We start from the raw sequence: 23266 nt of genomic DNA, 5'->3' as shown, positions 1-23266 counted from the left end.
CGTAACTTCCCACCCACCCGCTCACCTGTCACCCTTCCCAATCTCCTCTTCAATCAATTTCTCCCTTTTTTTCTTTACCCCAAAATTTCACCAAATACGTCCCATATCTGTAGGAACCCCTCCCTTCAAAAAATATGACACTGATTCAGTTTGAATTTTGCTCTTTGATTTCTGCATACTTTCCTGCTGCTAAAGTCTGAGAGCTGATAATAAGGACAAATGCTGGGCAGATATGGCCCACTGGCTGCCACCTCCCTTCACACGCACACAAACACACACACTAGCACGTCATCTAGTTCGACCACATGCGCGCTAGTTGCTGCTCAGGTTGGTCACAGGTTGGTCACACCGGACCAAGCACATATATACCAAGCACATATATACTTCTTCATCCATAGTGGAATTATTTATAAAACTGTACATCCACTTTTCATAGAGACCATTTTCTGACTCGTGGCATGTCAGCCAGACAGGCCAGCCTTGCCAAATTTCATAAAAATATTTCACCTTCTTCTTAACTTTGACATAGATTTTGCTGTTCAGTCTTTGCCAAGGATCAAAAAAGTGGAACTGCCTGAAGGCAGGCTTTTCAATTGTTTGCATATGGATGTGTTTTAAAAGGTTTTGAATGTTTTCATTTGCCTGTTCACAAAGAGCAACAAAGGTGCCGTCAAACAGATCTGTCTGTGTGTGTGTGTTTGTGAATGCATTCCTGCAGACTTGTATATTTGTGTGCACGTTCCAAAGCCGTGTGTGTGTGTGTGTGTGTGTGTGAAACCATACTTTCCAATGACAAATTCAAAGCCTTGCAGTCGGTCAAATGACTTCATTGCTGATTAAGGGGGGATGACATCACTGCAAAACTGTTTTGATAATGTTTGTAATTGCTTCCGTGCTTTGACTGCCATCAAGTCTGGCGGAGGGGGGTCAAACACTGGCAGCTCTCAGATTAACACAGAGGAAAAAAGGTTATGACTATTCATCCATCATTTCAAATGCACAGCAATCTCTGACAGTTGATTCAGACATTTGTAGCTTTTTGGCATTACTCTAAAAGATCTAATCCATCATGTCATGACCTCTGATTAAGAGCCTGTGGTCCCATTAAGGCCCCACTCCAAGATTACCCCCATCCTGTACATTAGAAATCAAAGCTCTGGTGTTTATGGCATTGTCTCAGATAAGAATAGAAACCGTTTAGATGGTTCTTCAGCCAACACACATGTCGTTATCTGGTCTGCTGTTCATTCCTGACATGGTAGGAATTATATGCAGTACACAGTCCTCTCTTTGAAGATGAAAGAGGTGATTTTCCTCATCTCACTAATGCTGGCATTATGTAACCCATGATGTATATACCTCCCCATCTCTGATTGTGTTGTAACGATGGGATTTGAGACTGCAATTAATGTCTTCTGCTGTTTTTTTCCTTTTAATTGAAACTGTGTTGTTACTTAACTTACTTAACTTCCTCCCCTCAGTAACAATGCTGTATGCTGTTTTCCTTCTCTTTGGTGCTTGCCTAGAGAAGCAGGAGTAATGATGATGTTGTGGCTGTTTTTACTGTATTGTCATGAAAAGGCAAGCCAAGTATGGCCCAGTTGTGCATCCTCTCTCTCTCTCTCTCTCTCTCTCTCTCTCTCTCTCTCCCTTTCATTTTCCCTTGCTCTCTAGACACCCCATGTCATTTCAACTATGTAACAGTCCTTGGCTAATGGCTGTAATTAATGAAATTATGAAGCCTCTATTTTTGTTTATTGTTCCACGCCCTGAAGCAGCTGGCTTGCCAAATGGAAGCACTGAGTATCTTTCCTACCCCGCCCCCTTGCCCCTGCCATGTTTTTGGAGAAGGAATATCCTTAATTGTTATAAGATGACATATTAAGCTTTAATTAGCCAAAGCTGTTTACTATAAAACTGTGACAGGCACCATAAATTACAAGGGCAAGTTTTTGTTTTTTCTTTGTCTTTGTTTTTTTTTTTACAAGGCCATAAAGCGGCCAAAATCCCTCTCCCAGTGTCAGACATTAAACAGCTTTCAGAAATGCAGAGTAGCTGTTTAATGAGCTCGGAAGCTGGCTCGGCGTTTCCTCTCAGTAGGCTGTCTGTCTTTGATTTGGGCCCATTATCGCCTACAAACAAGGCCGCCAACACCATTGCTGCCGCTGCGGCCATTTTGTGTGCAGATGTGAATTGCCCTGCTTCACCAGAGGGCCCGTGACCCAAACTCTGCGTCTCCACCAGCAGCTTAGCCAACCCTACACCCGCTCCCCCCTCAACCACCCGTGCCGCTGCACACGCGTACACAGAAACACTGATTCATACCCACTCATTTTCCTGTTTTATGTAAACCCAAAACATCTGCGCCTGCCAAGAGAGCTTTGTGAAAACACTCGCAAAAAGTACCTGCAAATGGTTTGTGTATTTGCGGAATAGGAATAAGTTACTGTCACTTGTAATTAGCCTGTTTCAAAATAGAGAGCCAGTATTGGCTTGCGAACAGACATACAAAGTCCCCATTCATACATGGGGCAACATTCTCCGTTCTCTCCCTCCCTCTGCTCCTTCTCAGCTTACTGACTAGAGTCCCATGTGTTCAGGATATGATGGGAAACACTTTTTCATATGAAAACAACAGTTTTTATATGGCAAATTTCAATTGAGATTATTCTGGTAGACATAAGACCTGCCACAGAAAAGGTTTCCTGACATAAATTCAGCATGTCAAGGTTATATCAGTTTCATGCTGAGATGTCCTGAATTAGCTCCTAACCATTGCAAATGTCATCTTCTTGATTCAGTTTCAATCATAAAAAACACACAAGAAGCTCCATATATTCTTTCCATGATTTTATGCACAGAGAATTGGCCTGTTGACTAAATCTCTCTTGAAGTCTGGTTTTCTAACACCCAAAACAAGCTATATGTCTCCATGTATTCCCATCCCATCTATACAATCAGGGCTTGTTGTAAAAAAAAAATTTTTTTTAAAAGCCATAGCAGTCAAAAGCAATTAGATTCACATTTCTACAAATTTTCCAGTGAATAGAAACAACTGGTCTGGTTTTAAAATGGTCTGATTCCCAAGTTGGGCCTCCACGCCCAACGTCTGTATGCTCAATTGGAAAATCATGCAGGCTGTCTTCATCTTGGCAGTCTGCTAAAGCGGTCATATTGTTAGTAATTTAACTGCCTATCTGACCATGCAGTTTAAGTAAACCCATGACCGGTGCAAGCCAGCTGCTTTACTCCAGGGCTTATTATTCTGGATCAAAACCCTGCTTATTATCAGTTACAGATGTTGATCATATGTTTTGTTTTTGTGATGTAAAAATAATGAGACTTTATTATTAAAGAAGACTTTGCATGGTAAAGTAGATAATTTTGTTGACTTTTGTTTCCTAATTCTTTTCCCTCTTATCTCTTCCAGTTCGACAAATACACCCCCAAACTGGACAATCCATTCATCAGACATTCAAACGTGAGTTTCTTTTTGTCATTCTAATTTAAATTTGTTATTTGCATTTGGCAAATCAAATATTTGACATATTTGAATGTTGCCAGGAGAGCATTTATTGTGACTGTGGATTTGTGTGTGCATATGCTCCTGTACGTATCTCTGTATAATTTTTTTGTGTGTCTTTTTGTGTTTCCCATCCTCCTCTTTTCTCCCTAGTTCTTCCCCTCCTATCCTCCCACCATGCCAGGCATGCCCCCGCTGCTCCCACACTCAGGACCCTTCAGCTCGCTGCAAGGAGCCTTCCAGCCCAAGGTCAGCCCCACATCCCTACCCTCAACCCACAATCTCCAAACAGGCAGAGAATTTAAGGGCGCATGGGCACAAAAGAAATCACACAAACTTGTACACAATTGAAACAAAAACTCACCAGTAGCACACAAAATGCAAACCAAAATTTTAAAATGCAAGTTGACTTTTTTGTTCTTCATAAAATGGCATGCATTCAAGTAAAGTCACCTTTTGTCAGTGTAAATAAAATAATTTAAATGCCCTACTGTGTATAAAGAGTACCAAGACTTTGCATGGGTCAAAATGGCTACACACACTCACCTACTGAAATTAATGAAAGGAATAATGAATAGACTTTTCATTGAAGTGGTAAAATCAGATGTGTAATATACTGTATGCCAGTAGCCACGTGCCTCAATGAGCCAGGTTTCTGTAGGTTTTCCCACCAAACACTAAAGCAACACCGGTAACCAGAGACACGATGCTGTAGTTTTTGTTTAGGATGAAAAAACTGCATATGCATGTGTGTCATAAAAGAAATATAACAATAACAAGTTAAAGAAAGTTTAGGTTACACACTACTTACAGTACTACAGTACAGTAGATATTTTACCACACAGAATTCCTTCTGCTGTCTGTCTTGTGTGAGAAAAGCAACAGAGCACTGTGCACTGAAGATGTGAAACAGGATCCTAACAGGATGGGATCACCCCATCCCATTTAAATCCATAAATCCATCTATAATACTCTGTCAGACTTGACTGGACCTGAACCAGGGTCAGAGCTCCGTGCTGACCCGAGCAGTGACAGGCCATGCCAAAGATAAGAAAGTGATGTCTGTCTGTTTAGGAGAGCAAAGGAGAGAAGATACAGGGGCGGTGGGGATACAAGGGATGGGAAGGGTTGGGAGGGTGTGAGTCTGTCTGGCAGATGCCCAGCGGCTGTGACCCGGTGTAAGCCACCAATCAAAGCTTGCCTAAATCCACTGGCCCTATTCCCAGGGGGATCTGTCATGGAGGGGCCCTTTTGTTGAAGGCCCCTCCAGATGGTTCAAGGAGCAGTCTTATGCGTCCAAAGCCCTGCTAAGTATTCTTGGCGAGCAGCTTCGGGGGGAGGGCTTGGTATGTGTGTTTGTTTGTGGGGGCTGGTGACCCAGGTCACCCTGCAGGATCTTCCTATCCCTGATGTAGGGATGGATTAATAAGGCTGATCTAGGCACTTGTGCTCCTAAGACTTAAAGAGGAGATTGGAGAGATCAGAGATGCGCTACTCTGGCATGGCTCAGCACCTGCAGCATCATTGCAGTTTTATCTACTAATGTCAGCAATACAGTAGCAGTCGCTGAGGATTAGTGAGTTCTAGTGCTACTGAAGGAGGACATAAGGTTAGAGTGATGCTGGCATCACTAGCTCGAGGACCTTGTAGTGGTTTTAAAACAGAGTTTCTTACATTTCCATGCCACAGACATCAACGTTCAGTTATACTACTGCATACCTGCATTGTATGTGAGGACATTGAGATGGTGGGTGAGAAACCTAGGATTACAATAGTTATTCTCATGCATTCTCTAAGGTAGAAAATTACAGTTACACAAAGCTATTATGCTGAGGATACTCTTATGTACTCCTTAGATCCAATTTTAAGAATCATTATATGAGGTCAAAAAACCTGTTTCTTTCTTTCTCTGATCTAAAAATGTTTGAAGTACTTTAAATCTGGTTGATCACCATGTATCTCTTTCCCTTTGTCTCTCTCTCTCTGTCAGGCATCTAATCCCATCGACGTAGCGGCACGTCCTGGAGCAGTACCTCACACACTCCTACAGAAGGATCCACGGGTAAGCATCAGGCTGATAGCATCAAAACCGGTCTGCTCTTGCTCTGTTGCTTCTGGTGAAAGCCACATATGTGCAGTATGTGTCTCAGAGAGATGTGAGAGAATGTACATATTTACATCAACATCTTTTTGAGACAAGGCATTTCTCCTCATACATCTCTATGGACACATTTATCAAAAGTTCCTAAAAGTAAGGACATGCATTTTTTCGAATGTCCCAGTATGAATTGAGCCTCCCAACACTGGCAATTTTTTTAGCTCTCCAGAACTGCACATCTTGGCTACTTATCTTTGTTGGTGATGATAATGATTGTCTGTTTATCCATACAGATAACAGATCCATTCAGGACATCTGTTAGGGTAAGTGGTTGCCTTGTCTATCTTTTGTTAAATGTTTCATCTCTCTGGCCAGGCCACAAAGTCTAAAACTTCAAATTCTTCAACAATTCCTGATCAAGGAAATGCAGGGTTTTGGCTGCATTTAAGGTTAGCTTTTAGGTCTCTATTGGGCTAAAGTCAGGGTTAGATTTTCTTAATCCATTGCCTGGTTGAAAATTCTTACGAGTTCCCACTTTGTAGTTTGGCCAGAAAATCTCAATGCCAGAATCCATTTTTAGCTCCCTATATCAAAGCCAGCAGGCTAACCTCAGTTTCTCTCTAAATTTTTAGAAACCTGGCAAGTGGTGCGCAGTGCATGTCCAGATCGCATGGCAGATCTACCACCACCAGCAGAAAATGAAGGTGCGTGAGATGGATAATGATGTCTTGCAGGAATCTTGCTGTCATGTAAAACCAGATACAGTATATTGGTAATGGAATAACGACCCATATAAATGAATACATAGTAGGGCTGATGATGTCGGATAGTTGGATCTGAACCTATAAAATAATCTATAATCGTGTTATTGGATTCAGAAAGATCATGGGGGTGGGAAAAGGCAGATTACAAAAAAGAAATAGAGGGCTGTAAAAGTTAATAATGGTACAAAATCCAACAAAAATGTTGTCTCCCCTTGTTAAGTGTTCTCTAAGACACATTCTCAAAAATACAGTAAGAACATAAGAACATCACACTTCCTAAGCATAAATAAGGCTCTGTGCATAGCTCACTCCACCTGAAGAGAAAGGAGCAATAGATCATAAACGTTCACATTTATAGCACTCAGTGACAGAATTAGTAGTTGAAGTAATAGTTGTAGTAATAGTTGTATTGACCAAAATGCAACATGTGACCACAGACAAAAACTGCTTGTCTGGAAAAACTCCTCTCACTGACAGAGATTGGTGTGGCCTCGCCATGGAGATCCTCTGCTAATGCCACTGGCCCGGTGGTGTCAGTCCTTGTTGGGCCCTGAACCCCTGTTACCAAGGATTTAGTGTCCCTAATCAGCTTACATATATTTGTTATAACACAGTTGGCCAGAATTGGAGAAATGGAGCCATTGTTGTCTTCTTCTGATCTCTCACCCAGTGTAGCCGAGGATAAATCCCTCTCACTCTGTTGTTGGAAATGTTTGGTACTGTTGTCTATCGACCTAATTTTCTTTGTCTCTCTCCCTCTCCTTTTCTCTGCCTCTCTCTCCTATAGCAAATGCAGCTGGATCCTCACAAACTAGACATGAATGGGAAGCTGGACCTGTTCAGTCGGCCCCCAGCTCCAGGAGTCTTCCCAGGGTTCCCCTACCCTCACGATTTGGCACGACCCCTCTTCTCTTCTACAGGTCAGTAGGATCTCCCAGTACCCAATGCAGGGTGATAAACTGCACCTTCCAAGACAAATCATTCAAAACACTCAAATTATCCCATTCTAAAATCCTTCCAGCGCCATTTTTGTCTTTATGCAAATGAGCATTTATAGCCGCATGTCGAAATTGCTCCTCCTCTACCACTGTAATGAAATGGCATGATTTTTCTCTCTTCTCATGTAATGCTCACTTAATTATAGTGCTTTTGTAGCAAATGTTTTGCCAGTAAAGGGAGTCAGATATGGCTATGAATATGGATGACTCTCGGTTAGGTAATTGACTGATTTGCCCTGCATTGGAGGGCAACAAAGAGGCGAACGGCCTTTGACTGGTAATTATGCAGTGGTGTGTCAGAGGCACTCCTGTAATTGGTTCTTTCATTAACAATTCATGGAATATGGGTGATGGTAACAGTGTTTTGTGAAAGAGGCCAGCTTGTTGCACAGTCAGGAACTGACCTCAATAGGCAACTATAGGCTCATACACAAAAATGCAACAGCTGAAATAAATATGAACTGCTTATTTGCTCAATGGCATTACTCAGTCATCTCTAAACTCCTCCAGCTGACATGTATATTCAACAAGTTTGTGATGCTGTTGCAGAAAAATATTATATTATTTACTCACATTTAAATTTTTAGTCCTGGCTAATCACAGAATTGATTGTTTTTGATGGAGAATAATTTCAGTTTGTCTCTGCATGGCTAGTTAGATAATTTCTAACTGTCTGATTGGATGATAATAACAACACTGTTATATCCTCTGCTCTGATAGGCTCCGGCCACTCAGCTCCCTCGCCATATGGCCCCGCCCCCCACCCCAGCGGCTTCCTGCCTCCTAGCCACTTGGCAGGTAAGTGTAAGTAACCCCATGTTAAAACATTTTTATACATTTATCTCCTTGTTCTCTCCCTCTCGCTCTCTCTTTTGCACTCATGTTTTAACACATTACAAGCCACGAGGGTGTAATTTGAAACCTAGATATTTCTATCTCAGGTTCATTTGAAGGTTAATATGGAGTCCAGTTGGCCACTGTAGTCAGTCGGATGCGGGACCTCTTGAGCAAACTCGAAGTTCATGGTAACGGAGAGTGTAGCCATCATATAATCAGACAGCATGATTCATAACACAGCCTAATATAGCTCTGTCTGGGGTTAAAAAGACGTAGCTTGTCTAGTATTCAGTCTCTCTCATTTGTTTGGACAAACTATACGCAGTGCAACAGCATATATGACACTATTTTCTATATGCTTGCAAAGTTGATTTTGTAGTTCATAGGTTTAATGAAGGATAGTTAATGTTGTTGTATTTATTTGTGCATTCAATTATCTTTTTATGCAATCATTTATTTTCCACCATTCTATCTGAGACACTGTTTGGGTTCAGAGTGGCAAGTTGATTTCATGGAATAAGCCCTTGAGTCAATCCATTTTGTGCTTATGAACACATGGTGCACTGAGGAGGAAGATTTAGCGAACAAAATTTTCCTGTCCGGGGGAATTCATGTGTGAGGCAGAGGAGATTTCTCAATTGTTTGTCTTTTCTGATATATTAACAAGCCCCAGAGCTGAAAATCCTTAAACCCTAATCTGTTGATAAGTTCTGCATTTCCTGATGGATTTTTGCTGAATTAAAATGGGACTGCAAATTATCATTTGATGAATGTTGTTCACTGACTTCTCAGGGTAAATATTTGTGTTATTCCTATAAATTTGGAGGCTCTAGTCTGCGTCAGTGGAGCCCATCAGACACTGATTCTCCAGTTAAATCATTGTGGTCTGTCTAGCCTAATTTTTACAGCTTCTAATTCCCCTGCCCTACCACAGTCTATTTTCAGCTCAGCTCCAACAACTCAAAACTAATTTCCCCATCAAGCAATGTTGTTCCACTAGCCCCAACAGGGTCAGAGACACTCCACTCCAGTTAGTGGCAGTGAATCCAGCATCCAGGCGACCTGGCTACTGCAGGATTACCAGACAGAGAGCTAGGGTGGCAGCGCTAAAAACCACAGCTCGCTTGTAAGAGAAAAGCCGAGTGGAACGGGTTGGTGTTGGGGTGAGCACCGCTAGCCAGCCCCCCCTTTTGCTAATCCCTGTTTGGCATTTTACAGATCCTTTCAGTCGCTCCAGTTCCTTTGGCGGCCTCGGCAACCTTTCAAGCAGTGCCTTCGGAGGATTAGGCAACCCCTCGCTTGGTAAGCGCTGGCCCCCTCTCCTCCTCCACCGCTCCCCCTTTCAATATGGCCCCTGTGGCCAGTAACAGAACAGAGCAGGGCAGCGTTAGACCACAGGGAGAGCCAGGTGGGGAGGAAAAAAATTCAAGACACTCAGCTCTAGTTTCTGTGTCAAAACAGCCCTAGCCCACGGAGGCTCAACTAGGCAGTACAACACACCACATCAAACCTCCTCCCTGCCTCCACTTCATCCACCAACCATGTCCCCAACAGCCTGGCTTTAATCTGGCTGCACTGCTGCCAACAGGCACCCTCAGGTCTGCTGTTTGGTGGCAGTTCATCTATTAATTATTTGACAAGCCCCTTCTACACCACCATGGAGGGCTTTCTCTCCCCCCCCTCCCCCGCATCCTTCTTTCTATGCCTTTCTCTCTTTCTCTTCACCCCTCCTATTTTTGTCTGCCAATCGGTCACCCTGTTGTGAAAATGGCTGTGATTGGAATAGACATGCTGTGGAATGCTAAGGTCTCCCTTGGCTTTTCACAGCCCTCAACTCCAGAGGGCAAGTGAGTCTCCCCTGTTCATCCAGTGCAAAAAAGGGAGGGGGAAAAGCCTCTGAAACCTTTAGTCCAAAAGCAAATGACTAGCTTTTTTCTCTGGTGGGGGTAGCCATTAACCTCTAACTCTTTCAAACAGCTTCAGTGAGAGAACCTCCAGAGACAAAGACAAAAGCAGCTTTTGTTGTTGAGTCTTTCTCATCTTATGTGTCCTTAAGAAGGTTTTGTGCCCAATTAACTTACAGTGGGTCCCACGCCTGTCTCCCCCTTCCCTCCAGGGTCCAACAGTATGTTTGGCACCAAGGAGGGGCCAGGAGGACTGCCCACGTTTGGCAGCCCCCACCATGACACCTGGAACAGACTTCGACGCACCCCGCCGTCTTTCCCCACACCGCCACAGTGGCCCAAAACTGCAGACACTGAGAGAAGCAGCTCAGCCAACAGCCATGAGAGAGAGAGAGAACGGGAACGAGAAAGGGAGAGGGAAAGAGAGAAAAGAGACCCATCCATTGGGAAAGAGGAGAAGGATAAAGACAGGTGAGTTTGAGGCAGATGCAAATTAACTTTTGCATTTTATTGTCCTTTCTGGGTATTATTTGTAAGATAACTCAGTGAAATATAGTATTTCTGCAATGATGCAATTACTATACATTTTTGCTATCATCAAATTTCAACATTTGACCTAGGACTTCACTGTATTGTTTCAAAGCACATGCGATTCCCCCAAGAAGGTAACAAATCTGATCATCTTGCACACAATAAATATAAAGGACAGAAATTGAGAATATTTGCATTCACATGACAAAACTACCCACATAAGTACTCAAATACATGCTCACAACTCTAAAGACATGGCCACAAAAATGATCCCCTTTCCAGCTAGTACTAGCATGTATACAAGATGATCAAATTATGTCAAGACAAAATGAAAACACTTGAATCACCAAATTCAGCTCTGGAATTTGAGATGTACTGTTAAAGAAAATGTGACAGTTCACCAGTTCATTAGTAGTATCGTTGGAAACTGAAATAAATTTGGGTCCAACAACGAAACAGACACAAATCAAACAGGCAACAAGCATTTCTGAGAGAAGTTATCTGTCAAAAATTAATTGGAAGGATCTCTGTGGATGATATTCTGGCAAAACATAGGGGTTACTGTCAAATTTAAAGGTAGTAAACATTACCAGTGGAAGACAAGAGCATGATAACCTGTATTTTTTGAAAGAGAAATATAATTCAGCTTTTATTCTGGAAATGTAATCAAGGTAAATCATACCTAAATACAACCCACCTACATGATGCTTGTTTTAACTGGCAGTAACTAAACTGTTTTATTATGCCATTACAGGGATTCTGTGGATCGCAACCGCCACTCCAACCGTTCATCTCCAGCCTCTGCACCAGTCAGCTACCAGATCAGCAGCCTGATTCGCTCAAACAGCCAGAACTCCAGTGATTCGGGTCGACATCACAGTGGCAGTGTAGACCGGGTCCGTGAGGCGGAGAAGGAGCTGCTGGAGCGCCACAGAGAGTCTTCCACGCTGGCTGATGTGAAGGTGAAGGAGAGCCGCTCGCCTGGCAAGGAGATGCTTGAGAGGAGGTCCTCAGAAGACTCCATCAAACCTGCTCAGCGTTCTCCTTCTCCATACTCCAAGGCAGTGATCAATGAGCATGGCATGAAGATGGCAGGTGGGCCCCCTCCAACACTCAAGGACAGCGAAAGAAAAGAGCCCCCACCTGCAGAACTCCTCCACAAGGTGAAAAATGACATGAAGATTAAGGAGGAGAGGAAGGAGGAGCAGGAGGTAATGGTGGTGAGCTCCGAGCCTGCTCCCCAACCACCAGCACAAGCTCTTCCTGCTCCCATCAGCCAACCTGGAAACCCACACCACCACCACCCACCCTTGTCCCAGCAGCCCCCTCTTCCCTCACCACGTGGCAACGACATCCCAGCACATGGCCTGCATGGTGTCCCCATGGCACACTCTCTGCCCCTTTCCATGAGTGCCATGCCCCAGATGGGCAGCCTCAATGTGCTAGACCGGGCTCGCATGGCTCCCTTCATGGGAGTGAGCCCTCTGGCAGGAAGAGAGCGCCTGCCCCACCCGGCCTTCCCTTGGGACCCACTTAGAGAGGCCTACCGCAGCTTGGACCTGCAGCGACGCATGGACTTCCAGCTCAGGGCCGAGCAAGGACATCGCTTCCCCAGTGTGTACGAACAGGAACGAGCCTACCGCGAAAGGGAGGCTCATGACTACTCTCACCACGAGCACCTGTTGGAGGTGCGCAGGGAGCACGAGAGGATGAGACAGCAGGCAGAGGAGCGAGAGCGCCTCCACCTGAGGGAGGAGCTGGACAGAGCACGCCTCCATCAGCTGCACCAGTCCCCCATGGAGGGCCATCTACCCCACATGCCCCCCTTTATGCCCCACCTAGGCGGCATGCCCTACCCTAGACTCAGCCCGTCCACAGGACACAATGGCCCTCTGAACAGAACACCCCCTACTGCTGCACTCAGTGCACCCCCGCCCCTTGTGCCAGCTGGCAGTGCCAGGCCAGCCTCACCCAGGAGGACTACCCCCCTCACCACCACCCAGGACCCACGGGACTACTCCCCATCTCGCAACCCCAAAGAGGTAGAGGCTCGGTAGCTTCTTAGAAAAGTGCACAAAGTCATATTAGACGCACTCACAAGCCCCACTCCCCTAATCTGAACTCTTCTTGTGAACAAAATGCACTGCTCTTCATCAGAGAAGAGCAAAACTCCCTAAGGGAAAGGGTATGATTGTACAAAGTAAAGGTATGTAAGGCTGATTAAGCACATGCCATGACTTTATTTTTAGTGGACTGGAGGTTGAATAATGTCGGTAAAGAGAACACAAATATGTGTATGTTTATATCCGACTTAAATATTTGATAATTATTAATATATTAATCCAAAACCTTTTTTCAGCTTTGTGCGAAAAGAGAGGTCCTGGAATGAGTTTGTACATTTCCTATCCTTGTTCCATGTATAGATATCATTTCTATGAATTTTATGTATTTTGTGCATTAGTCACGCCTTTTACAATATTTATCCCAGTTGATTGTGAGACATATCCATTATGACCCACTGTAAAGACTGGATTTTGGTTTCAACCTTCAGTAATTTAACCTCATGGTACCAGGATATCCTCAATGATGACAATGTACAATGTTACATTACCGATTTGTTTTGTTCATTTGTTTTGCCTTTGAGATATGCAGATAAATATATATTATGAGGTCTTTGTTCAGTCTCTGTAAAGAAAACTGATGTAAATAACTTGTTGATATTCCTTCGCTGCAAAATTACCGTGTAAATTTATTAGTCTTTTTAACCATTTCTAGAAAAACAAAATTAAATGAAACATGGGGAATCACTTCCCTGTTGAATATCATGGCAACAGACAAGCCTGGCCAATGGATGGGAAGTTATGACGTGAGGGTGTTGTAAGGGGGCCTAGAAGGATCATCTGCAATCTATGCAAAGCAGCACACAGCACCCTAATGAAGAGATCACATGGAGGGAGCAGACGATACTAGTGATACTGAGAGAAACTTGGATTAACACATGTTTATATTATCAATGAAACAATGATGGATTTATTAAAAGACTTCCAAGTCACAAACTGGACCAGCCCCAGACAGAAAAGAAGGACACTTTTTAGTGGGTGGCAAAAGGACTTTCTCTGTCAACCTTGTGGTGTTGTGCAGTTGTTTTTCTTAGACTCTTGTATACAAAACAAGTAGAGTTTTAGGCGTGCAAAAAAATGAAAATGAACATTCATGGTTTAAAATGTACGGAATAAAGTTTGGACCTAATGTCATACATTTGTTGCTTGTCTTTCATCCTGGTACTCATTGTCAGTGCCGACTAAAAGTACTGACTTTGTCTGTAAGCCAAACCTACTGAGTGGAATGTTGATGTCAGGTTGATAGGTTTGCCAATAATGCTCGTGCCTCAGTTTTCAGTATTTAGAGTATTTGCTCATCTGATATCAAGCTATTACTTTGAAATCATAAAGGCAACAGACTTGGCTGGCAGAATAGCCTAAGCCATCAGATCATTTGACCATAATCTAACATACATGGGCTGCAGTGCTCTTCAGAGGGGATCGATGAGATTGGGCCAAGGCAATACAGGGAGGGACTAATAGGACATTGATTTTGTATGAAAGCAGGTTTTGAGTGTTTGTGTTGCAGGTAACCGGTATTGACTGGCAGCCCAGCGGCATATTGACCCGTGGTCTGGACTCATTAAGAGGAGCAATGCCTGGGAGGCAGGCTATCAGATGGTGGAGGAGAGGCTCCTCTCTCTTTTCATATGTCTCCTCTCCTCATGCACACCACTCATCTGCTTTTCTAATGAGGCCGGAAGACGCTCTGGAGTGGGCCACAGAGGGAGCCCTGAGGCGTCCTGTCCTGTTATTGACAAGACCTCGGCTGTGCTTGCCGCCTGTCCAGAGACGGCCAATTCATCCTGATAATGCCCTGACTACTCATCTCGCTGCTGTGTGCCGTGAGACCCACCAATCCTGTCCCATGGTATCAGCCCATAATGACAGCGTGGATCAAACTGTGGCCAGGTCATTAGGGAATGTTATTGAAAATCAATGCCGCTCCTGTGTCTCACACACTCCAGCAGGGTTTTTTAAAAGGGCTCCTTGAAAAGACTGTTTGCCAGAATGGGGCTTGCGTATTGGGAAGACTTAAATCACTATCACTTTCAATTTAGGCTCCCGGTAATTGAGCCACATATTCCTCCGACAGGTAGCATCTGTCAGTGGCCAGCTTCACTTTAGAGCTGTGTGCTTTTAGTCCTAATCATCTAGTCAACAACAGGTACTTAACCCCTGTACTTGTTACCGCATAGTGATTTTTCCTGTAACTATTATTTACCAAGCAAGCTTTGGTAGAAGAAAAACACACACCTTACATTTTCCCCCAACTCAATCACTCCATCCTATGCTCTATCCATTTTACGGCTGAGTGTGGAACGGCCCTCCGGAGATGAAAAGCTCCATCAATTTCACTCATCGTCTGGCAAGGTCAATTTATTTCAGCACACAGTCCATCATCAGATAGGAATCAATTGACACATTGCCTAGCATATCCAACCCAAGGTGGGTTAATACAGCTTCTGCAATTGTCAGCCCTTTTCCAGAGCTATTCTTCACATGTCCAGGCTTTTTTGTTTTGTTTTTTGCTCGGATGGTTTATGATTTTCTATATTTACTTGTTCAAAATTTGGAACACATTTCCTATTTGATGGAACATTGTTACAATGACAGGGCTTCATGTAACAGCTTGTCACAAAAAAGCGACTGTGATACAAGATTGTGTTGTTGTTTTTTGTACATATTTCTCCACTATAATCCCAATTAATAGGATACGGTGGTATCTGAGGTAAGACATTGTTTTATTGTTCTGTTAATCCTCTTCATTTATCTGTGAGAAACCTCAATGCTGAGGGTTTGGGATTGAATTTTCATGGTCTCAAATACCTCCAAAAAGTGCTTGGCACAGAGCTCACCCCAGATTCAGCGAACACTGGGACAGGCCTAAGGGGCTTTTATAGAGCACAATGGCAGCTAATAACACAGTGCCAAGCTAATAAGCTGGGCAACAAATGAATGGTTCAGTCCAGGCTTCTTTTCTCTCTTGCTCACTCTTCCCCCACTGATAAAACATGTATGAAAGCGTTTTTGAGCCGCTATGTAGTGGCTCCCTAGACTTTTCCCCCAGTGAGAGCTAATGCATTAGTTCCCATTTGAAGGCTGTTTTGAAATGGAGATTGGTAATGAGACGGGAGGCCCCCGCCATGATCACATTTGAATTGCTGAGGCCTCAGCCGGGCCTGGTGATTTGGGAGACCATGGCTCTGCTCGGAGTTCAAGCCCATCTCACTGCAGGGGTTAGCAAACCCTGACGAGAGCCATTCTAAACCACTAAACTATATCTGAACTGTGAACTGAGGGAGAGAGCACCAAGTCAAGGGCTTTGGCTGTGGATTCCTTTCACAGCGCTCTTTGTAGCCTGTATGTTGTTTTGACCACCTAAAAAGGCTAGTAGCATACATCCTTCCATGTTGCCATCTTTTTTTAGCCCTCAGTGTCAACAGAGCGGCAGCTGACAGAAACCAGGCCAGTCAGCGGTTAAGGAGCTGACTTGGAAACAGCCAAATGGTGTGAATTCCGGACCCTGGTGACAAAGTGCTGTCTAATGTCTTTGCACCTCTGGACCTATGACAAATATTCCGGCTGTCTCACACCACCACCACTATGGCTGTGCAAGGAGACCAGCCAATGCAGCCTAGAAGAAAGAATGTACTGTAAATCCCTCACAGAGGAACCTCAGAGAGCACAATGTGAGACAGGGAGGAGTAGAAGAGAATTAAGAGAGATGGAAAAGAAGGAGGTCCAGAACAGCCACCAGCCAAAATAGGTTTTCCACTTTGATTCAATTTTGAGGATTTTTCCAGCCTTTAGTGGAACCTCACAATCTCCCACACTGGCCATATTATGTACACAAGCCATAAAAAATGAATAACATTTATGCAGCTGGGTGCATCTGGCAGCGATAGTCCTCTCATTCAGGGACCCACAGGATGGCACTGTGCCGCCACACCACCCTCTCTGTTCTATGTATGGGCACTAGACAAGAGAAGACTTAGGAGAGTGGTGGGTGGTGTAAAGGGAGGCTCTCAAATGCTTCGAATGAGTTTAAAAAAATAAAAGACCTCAAGGCAAATGGAGGCCATACGTGGCTCGTCCAATTTGGCACAGCAAACGCACATGATTAGCCGTAGAGACGTTAATCAAAAGTGGCTCAGTATTTGAAGGGGCGGTGAGAGGCACTGCCAGTTGGTGACAACATGGCTTGTGTGCACGGGCCAAGAGTGAAGTTTATTTGAATATGGATCTTGCCGTGACCGTATTTCTCCAGAGCTCAGTTAGCAGAGCGTTCCTTGGCTCATCACTGGGATCGCCTCAGAGCCGCTTGGCATCCGGGAAGGCGGAAGTTTTTCCAAGCCGCAGAATGAAAATTACGATTTAGTCCATCCCCTCTGGTGGTGTGGGCATATTCATAAGCATTTATTCAGTTTGATGCTGGCAGAGACGCAACACCTAGTTCTTGGCGTCCATGTGTGAGGATTTCCTTTCCAATATGAAATTATGAAATTGACAAAAAGGTTGTTTTTACAGCCTATGAATTAATAACATATTTAAAAATAAAACTTCCTATCTTTCCACATAAGACCATGCTAGACCTCTACTGAAAACCCAGGGCTTAAATTTCAAACTGTCAGTGTTCCCTCCGAGCCAGGGCTCATGTTGGAATATGACCACCACCAAGCACAGCATCTGTTCTAGCTTTGATGAGTAATGGGGTGGTTTTCGTTTGGTTTGATTCAATAAATGACCAACTAATTGAGATATGTTTTTTAGCTGGTTGATAGGGTTAGGTTAGGGTTTGGTTAGAGGTACAGATACAGTTATTTTTAGTATTAGGACTCTTTATTCAATTCAAAATGTTCTGGATATGCCCCTATAGCGTCGGGAACCTAGTGATCTAAAGTGATCTAACAAATGCAGACCTACTTGGTTGTGTGTACGTGGTATCAAATATACTCAAGCTTCCCTTTTAAAATTTTTAATGCAGGAAAAAATCAATAGCAATTGATTTTGGGTTGGGCCACATTTCAGTTAGCATTAAGAGGACACTGTGTGCAGGATTCCATATATTATTAATGATAATCAAAAGATGTTAACATCTCAAGTACACATTACCTGTAGTCTGATCATATTTCACCACAACAAGCATAATCAGAAACAGGAACAGCTCTTGAAACTGTGGTTGCAGTAAACAAAGTGAGGAAATTAGTCTTGAATCAGATAACGAATAATGTTCCAAACTCACAAACAGCTTTGGAAGCTCTAGGTTGTCCAGGATTAATAATGAATAAATACAGGCTGTATTCCCACCACAGGCCATAGAATTTTAAGCTCCACAGTGCTGATATGGGATGGATAAGCAACTGTGAAGTGAATTTATATCATTCAACTTGAAGACACATGTTTGTTTTAGAAAGCAAATTATTTTAAGATTTCATGATACCAAAATTACTTGTTTCTGTGAAGAAGACCTGAAGACATTTAGATGAAAAGTGTACGTTGTCCAAATGTTAATAGAAAATGGACATGCAGGTCACATATGGCCTGCCAAGTTACTCAGTGGCAACAAATCATAAATCTGAGTCAGCGAACAAATGATGCTATACAGACAACGATGCCATCTGTTGATTCATACAATGTTTATGTGGAACATGATACTTCTGTCAGTCAGTGTGGCATCATTATCACAGGGAGACACTATTAAAGGCAGTTCACTGCCCCTGAGCATGTGAACAATATATGAAACAATCAAAATAATATTCTAATCCACTACATCTGCAATTACTATTTTATGAAATTCTATTTTTTCCAGTTTGATTCTGCATGAGGGCACTCAACATCTCTGTGTGAGGTCGTTCTCTTGATGCATATTGGATTCTTATTGCTTCTTTCAGCACAGGAAGGTCCACACTGCTGTGCACAGAATGGCCACTGGTTTTAGACTGCAACTATGTTATCAACGAGTTATAACCCTTACTCATTAAAATACCAAAGGCGGCTATAATAAGGTGGAAAAGGGCAGGGGGATCATATTCTTCATTAAACTGGCTTTGACAGGGCTTCTCAACATTCCAGGCCTGGCTTTGCCTGCCTCCCATGCTTCTTTGGAAATTTGTCTGGCAGCAAACACGCTTTGAAAGGCTCTTATCTACTATCTGGGCAGGAGTTCCATGCACCAAGATAACAAACCTATCTTATCTCGCTGTGTTCGTTAATGTCACAGCTTAAGGGGCTTGTTCTTCCACTTGCAATGGGGCTTGCAGAGTGGATTGTTTGCAGATTAGTCAACACAGGCCTCTGGAGGTCTTGGAGCGTATTCAAAATGCTTGTCTTGTCCCGCAGACGTTCTTGTATGCGCACATTGGCGTGTTGGCTGCCTGCCTCTTCCCTGTGTCAAATAGCAGGAGTACCACACAATGGTTGATAGGTATCATTACACGCAGTGAGATCTACAGTAATACTTATCACATCAGACAAGCCAGTCGTGCAAACCAAAACAAAAATGCACGTAATAGTCACCCGAGGTCAACTATGTTGTTCATTGTTTTGGGGATGACTTGTTATTATTCTGTTGCTGATTAGCTCAGAACCAGTGAATAATATGAGAGTTATCAGTGGTATATTTTTAAACATCTATTTGAGCTTATCAACCTAGCAAAACACTCAGCCTGCAATATTTCATGTATTTTGTCCAGTCTGTGTGGCCAGATTCATGATCATCCCTTTGTGACACAAGAGCCCAGGCAAAGCTCCATTGACTTCAGCCATCTGGCTATCTCACACAACCCTTGGCTACACAGTGGCTCACTCAGCGATTGATTGGGGTGTTGAAGGCCAGCTATTTAACACATCAGAACAACAAGTACTGCTATCAAGCTGGCCCTTCTCATGCCTCGTTTCTGTGCCGCCCAAGAATGTCTCTTATCTCTTCCCTTCTGCTTGTTGGTTTAAGCCAGACAGCATATGCCCACATTCCCCATGTAATACACCGTTGTGCTTTTGGTGCAACCCTGACAGACACACAGGTTGCAACTGAGAGCCGATGGGGGATTTAACCCTTGTGTTGGTTGGTAAGAAGAAGTGGGCCTTTAAAAAAATTAAATCTTCCATATTGCAGCCTCTGGGAGGAATGTAACACCAGAAAAAAAGGCATTTTCTTCCCAACATGCTCCTGTTGTTGCTCCAAAAGACTGAAAGATGAAAATAAGGCTCTATGTTCCATATCATTAAATCCCACTCTCTCACCTGATTACATTCATATTAGTGCCTCCATTCTTCTCCCATTATTGTTACTTCTAGTGAAACAGGCCTGATAATGTGCACTCTCTCACTAGATGCACAACCTGCTCATTCCCATCTCAGATTCTTTGTTGACACCGAATGGTTTTTAAATGAAAAGTGTGAGTGCGGTGTAATTATAATTCTGGGGGGTATTATGAAATCAAATATCACAATGAATGTAATTTTATTTGCTTGTAATCTCTCTCACCCAGGCTAATAGGCGTTTTCAAAGGGCACGCTCAGGGGGGTTTAAACAGGCAGACCATCTCTAAATAGAATGACTGCTCTGCTCTCTTGCTCTCCGGCTCTGTTCTTTTGTCTTTGATATGCAGGCAAAGAGCTTGACAGTCGGGGAGACATGGGAGATTTGTCGGCCTGTGATCTCCATGCCTCTCTGACAAATGAGCGCCTTTGGCAGGGCTGCTGGAGGTACAGCTTCTCTGCCCTGCTGGAATCCTGATGAGACTTCTCTGGAGCTGTTGGTAATAAAGTCAGGGCACAGGACCAAACTGCTCCCAGAAATGACCTTTAATCTACACACATACAGCAGGTCATTTGGCATGCGATGACTCAAAATTTGCACATACATCTTTGTGCTATTACATCTAGACATTATTCAGTGAGATGTTACAAAAATAGGCCAAAACACACAGTTGAAATCCTTATAGCAATGTATTTGTCACATTCTTAAAAGCACATTTAAACTAAAAATACTAATTCAATAATCTGTGCTGCTTGTTATCGCAGAGGCAATCAGTGATGGCTGATGTTTTATCTGTATTCATATTTGACGTGGGGTAATTTAGGATGCAATCATCATCCAGTCAATCTTCATTACATTGGACTCAACTGCTCCACCAAGCACACAATTGCTTGACATTGATTTTGCTGATTCTCTTAGTCCATGTAATTCCTCATACAGTGTATGGTAAAGATCTCTCCTTTGGTGTGTCTGAGGATGCAAAGTAAGATGTTAACAAATTATGACCTAACATTTTGAACCCCCTGAGGACAAATGTTCTCATTTCAGCCCTGCAATGAGCAGGAAATAGCGGATATTGATTCTGGATGTTCCCATTCCACACTGAAGTATTTCAAAACTAAAATGCTCACTCAATGCAATCCAACATGGTTGCCTTTGATTTCCTTAAGGGGGCTGAGTAATGATTCATAGAAAGAACAAGCACTACCCCTTGTGGCCCAGTTGGCCCAGTGCAGCATGGGTAAATGGTACCTCCAGCTGCTTCTGGGCCCCTCCTGATAAGTTAACCTTGTGATAACATGCTAATGCCTGATTAATGTTGCCGTAATTAGACACAGCTTTTCACACTCAGTTAAGAGGACATCCTCCAGCAATTAGCCCGAGCCGGAGAGAGATAATTTCAGAGAGCACAGCAGAATGATGTTCCTCAGTTCGCCTTCATTCCCACTTGGCAACATTAAGGTTTATTTTCTCATTATTTCATTTAATTACTCGTTTGATGTTTTATACAGCTGCCACAAGTAATCTTTGATCCAATTAGAAAATGCTGATTGACAGCATGGGTGTGGGATTCAATAAGCTGCATTCAATTTGCCGTTGTGATCTTATCAGATGGTTGTGCAGAGGATTCTGTGTTCAACATTGAATGCCAACTAAAAATATAAATATAAATAGTTTCCCTTAAGAATATATTCTGCATGGATGGCACACCTTGGTGTGTAGGCATGTGTGTGTGTGTGTGTGTGTGTTTCATGTTCTTATATCCCTGTGTGTGTGTGTGTGTGTGTGTGTGTGTGTGTGTGTGTGTGTGTAGGTATGAGTCTGTAAGACGGCAGCATGTGTTTGTGTTTTCCTCACCAGGCATCTAACAATGAGGAATGAAAGCATTAGTGAGGAGAGGCCCCTGTACTCACCAGCCTCCACACTGCCCATTAATAATGCACTGCCAGGGAATAAATGGGGGTTTGCAGAGATTAGTCCTGCATTAAGGACTCACTTGCTATTTCTATTAGAGAGACATGTTGGTCTTTCTTAAACAAGAAAGATCAGCCCACTTGTAATTGGACTATAAAATCCTATATCAAAATTGTCAGTGGTCCCACAAAGCAAGCTGTGTAATAACTTTTCAATGTGAACAGTGACTGAAACCGGTGGGATTCACTATATGGAAATTATGAATGCAGTTAATGTGAAACAGAAAGAGGTTTTGTATTATTGCTTAAATCACACTGTGACGAACATTTAAATCTGCAATAACACAATGATGATATATTATTACGTTTTAAGTTGATATGTACTGTGTGAACTTATTAGCAAACATTCGCTTATTTACACATCCAGCAGGTACGGAACAATATTATCATTCATTTGAAGTCATGTTTCTGACTACCTGGCAAATGTAAGTCCAATATTCAAGGTACAAGGTACAAGATAGATTTATTTATCATTTTACAACACAGGGTTGTATAACGAGATTTGAGTTGTAGTTCCCTTTATCCTACTCACAAAACAAAACAAACATTATATACAACAATTATATACAGTAGATGAGTTAAAAAATAATAAGTCGTGGAAATAAAACTATATTACATGGTGGAGTGCTGAGGATGAATTAAGTAGTCTCACAGTCTGTATCTCTAGCTAGACGGCAACAGGGTGAACAGGCTGTGGCTGCGGTGGGTACTGTCTTTGAGTATCCTTTGGGCTCTGCGCAGGCACCTCACCAATATCACAGATGTTCAATAGGTTGGTACCAATGATCTTCTGGGCTGTTTTAATCACCCGCCCACCCAGATAAAACTGAAGTTATTGTACTTGGCCCCAAACACCTCTAAAACTCATATTTAAAGATCTAGTTACTCTAGATGGCATTGCCCTGGCCTCCAGCACCACCGTAAGGACCCTCAGATTTATCTTTGATCAGGATTTGTCCTTTAATTCCAACATAAAACAAACTTCAAGGGCTGCCTTTTTCACCTACATAACATTGCAAAAATAATATTAATAATGATAGGAATAACAACGATAATATAATAAGACTAAAAATAAATTCTACTGCTCCCATGTTCCTGCTCAACACCCCCTACTACAATTATTATTTTTAGTCGTATTATATTATGATTGTTATTTCTATCAATATTAATATTATTTTATTAATATTAATATTACCACTACCATTACACTATTATTATTTTAAAATTCTATGTGGAATTTGCATTGTGCTACTGTATGTTCTCTCTTTCTCG

General features: G+C 42.9%; 1 protein-coding gene across 14 annotated transcripts in view; it reads left to right on the top strand.

The window, feature by feature from the left end:
• Window positions 1–13909, top strand: part of fbrsl1 (fibrosin-like 1) — a 270998-nt gene extending 257089 nt beyond the window's left edge. For 10 of the 14 annotated variants that reach the window (XM_044195668.1, XM_044195675.1, XM_044195672.1 and 7 more), the window contains 10 exons: window positions 3431–3481; window positions 3677–3772; window positions 5514–5585; window positions 5915–5944; window positions 6254–6325; window positions 7173–7305; window positions 8104–8187; window positions 9439–9522; window positions 10337–10595; window positions 11410–13909. In XM_044195668.1, the coding sequence (XP_044051603.1) occupies window positions 3431–3481; window positions 3677–3772; window positions 5514–5585; window positions 5915–5944; window positions 6254–6325; window positions 7173–7305; window positions 8104–8187; window positions 9439–9522; window positions 10337–10595; window positions 11410–12712 (2184 nt within the window). In that variant the 3' untranslated portion in view covers window positions 12713–13909. The remainder of the gene's footprint in view (window positions 1–3430; window positions 3482–3676; window positions 3773–5513; window positions 5586–5914; window positions 5945–6253; window positions 6326–7172; window positions 7306–8103; window positions 8188–9438; window positions 9523–10336; window positions 10596–11409) is intronic. The other 4 variants (XM_044195667.1, XM_044195676.1, XM_044195679.1 and 1 more) reach the window with 4 other exon arrangements.
• The last annotated feature ends 9357 nt before the right edge of the window (window positions 13910–23266 follow it).

Source organism: Siniperca chuatsi, linkage group LG5 (genome assembly GCF_020085105.1).
Source record: "Siniperca chuatsi isolate FFG_IHB_CAS linkage group LG5, ASM2008510v1, whole genome shotgun sequence".
Lineage (NCBI taxonomy): Eukaryota > Metazoa > Chordata > Actinopteri > Centrarchiformes > Sinipercidae > Siniperca > Siniperca chuatsi.
This window is presented reverse-complemented; position numbering and strand designations above follow the sequence as displayed.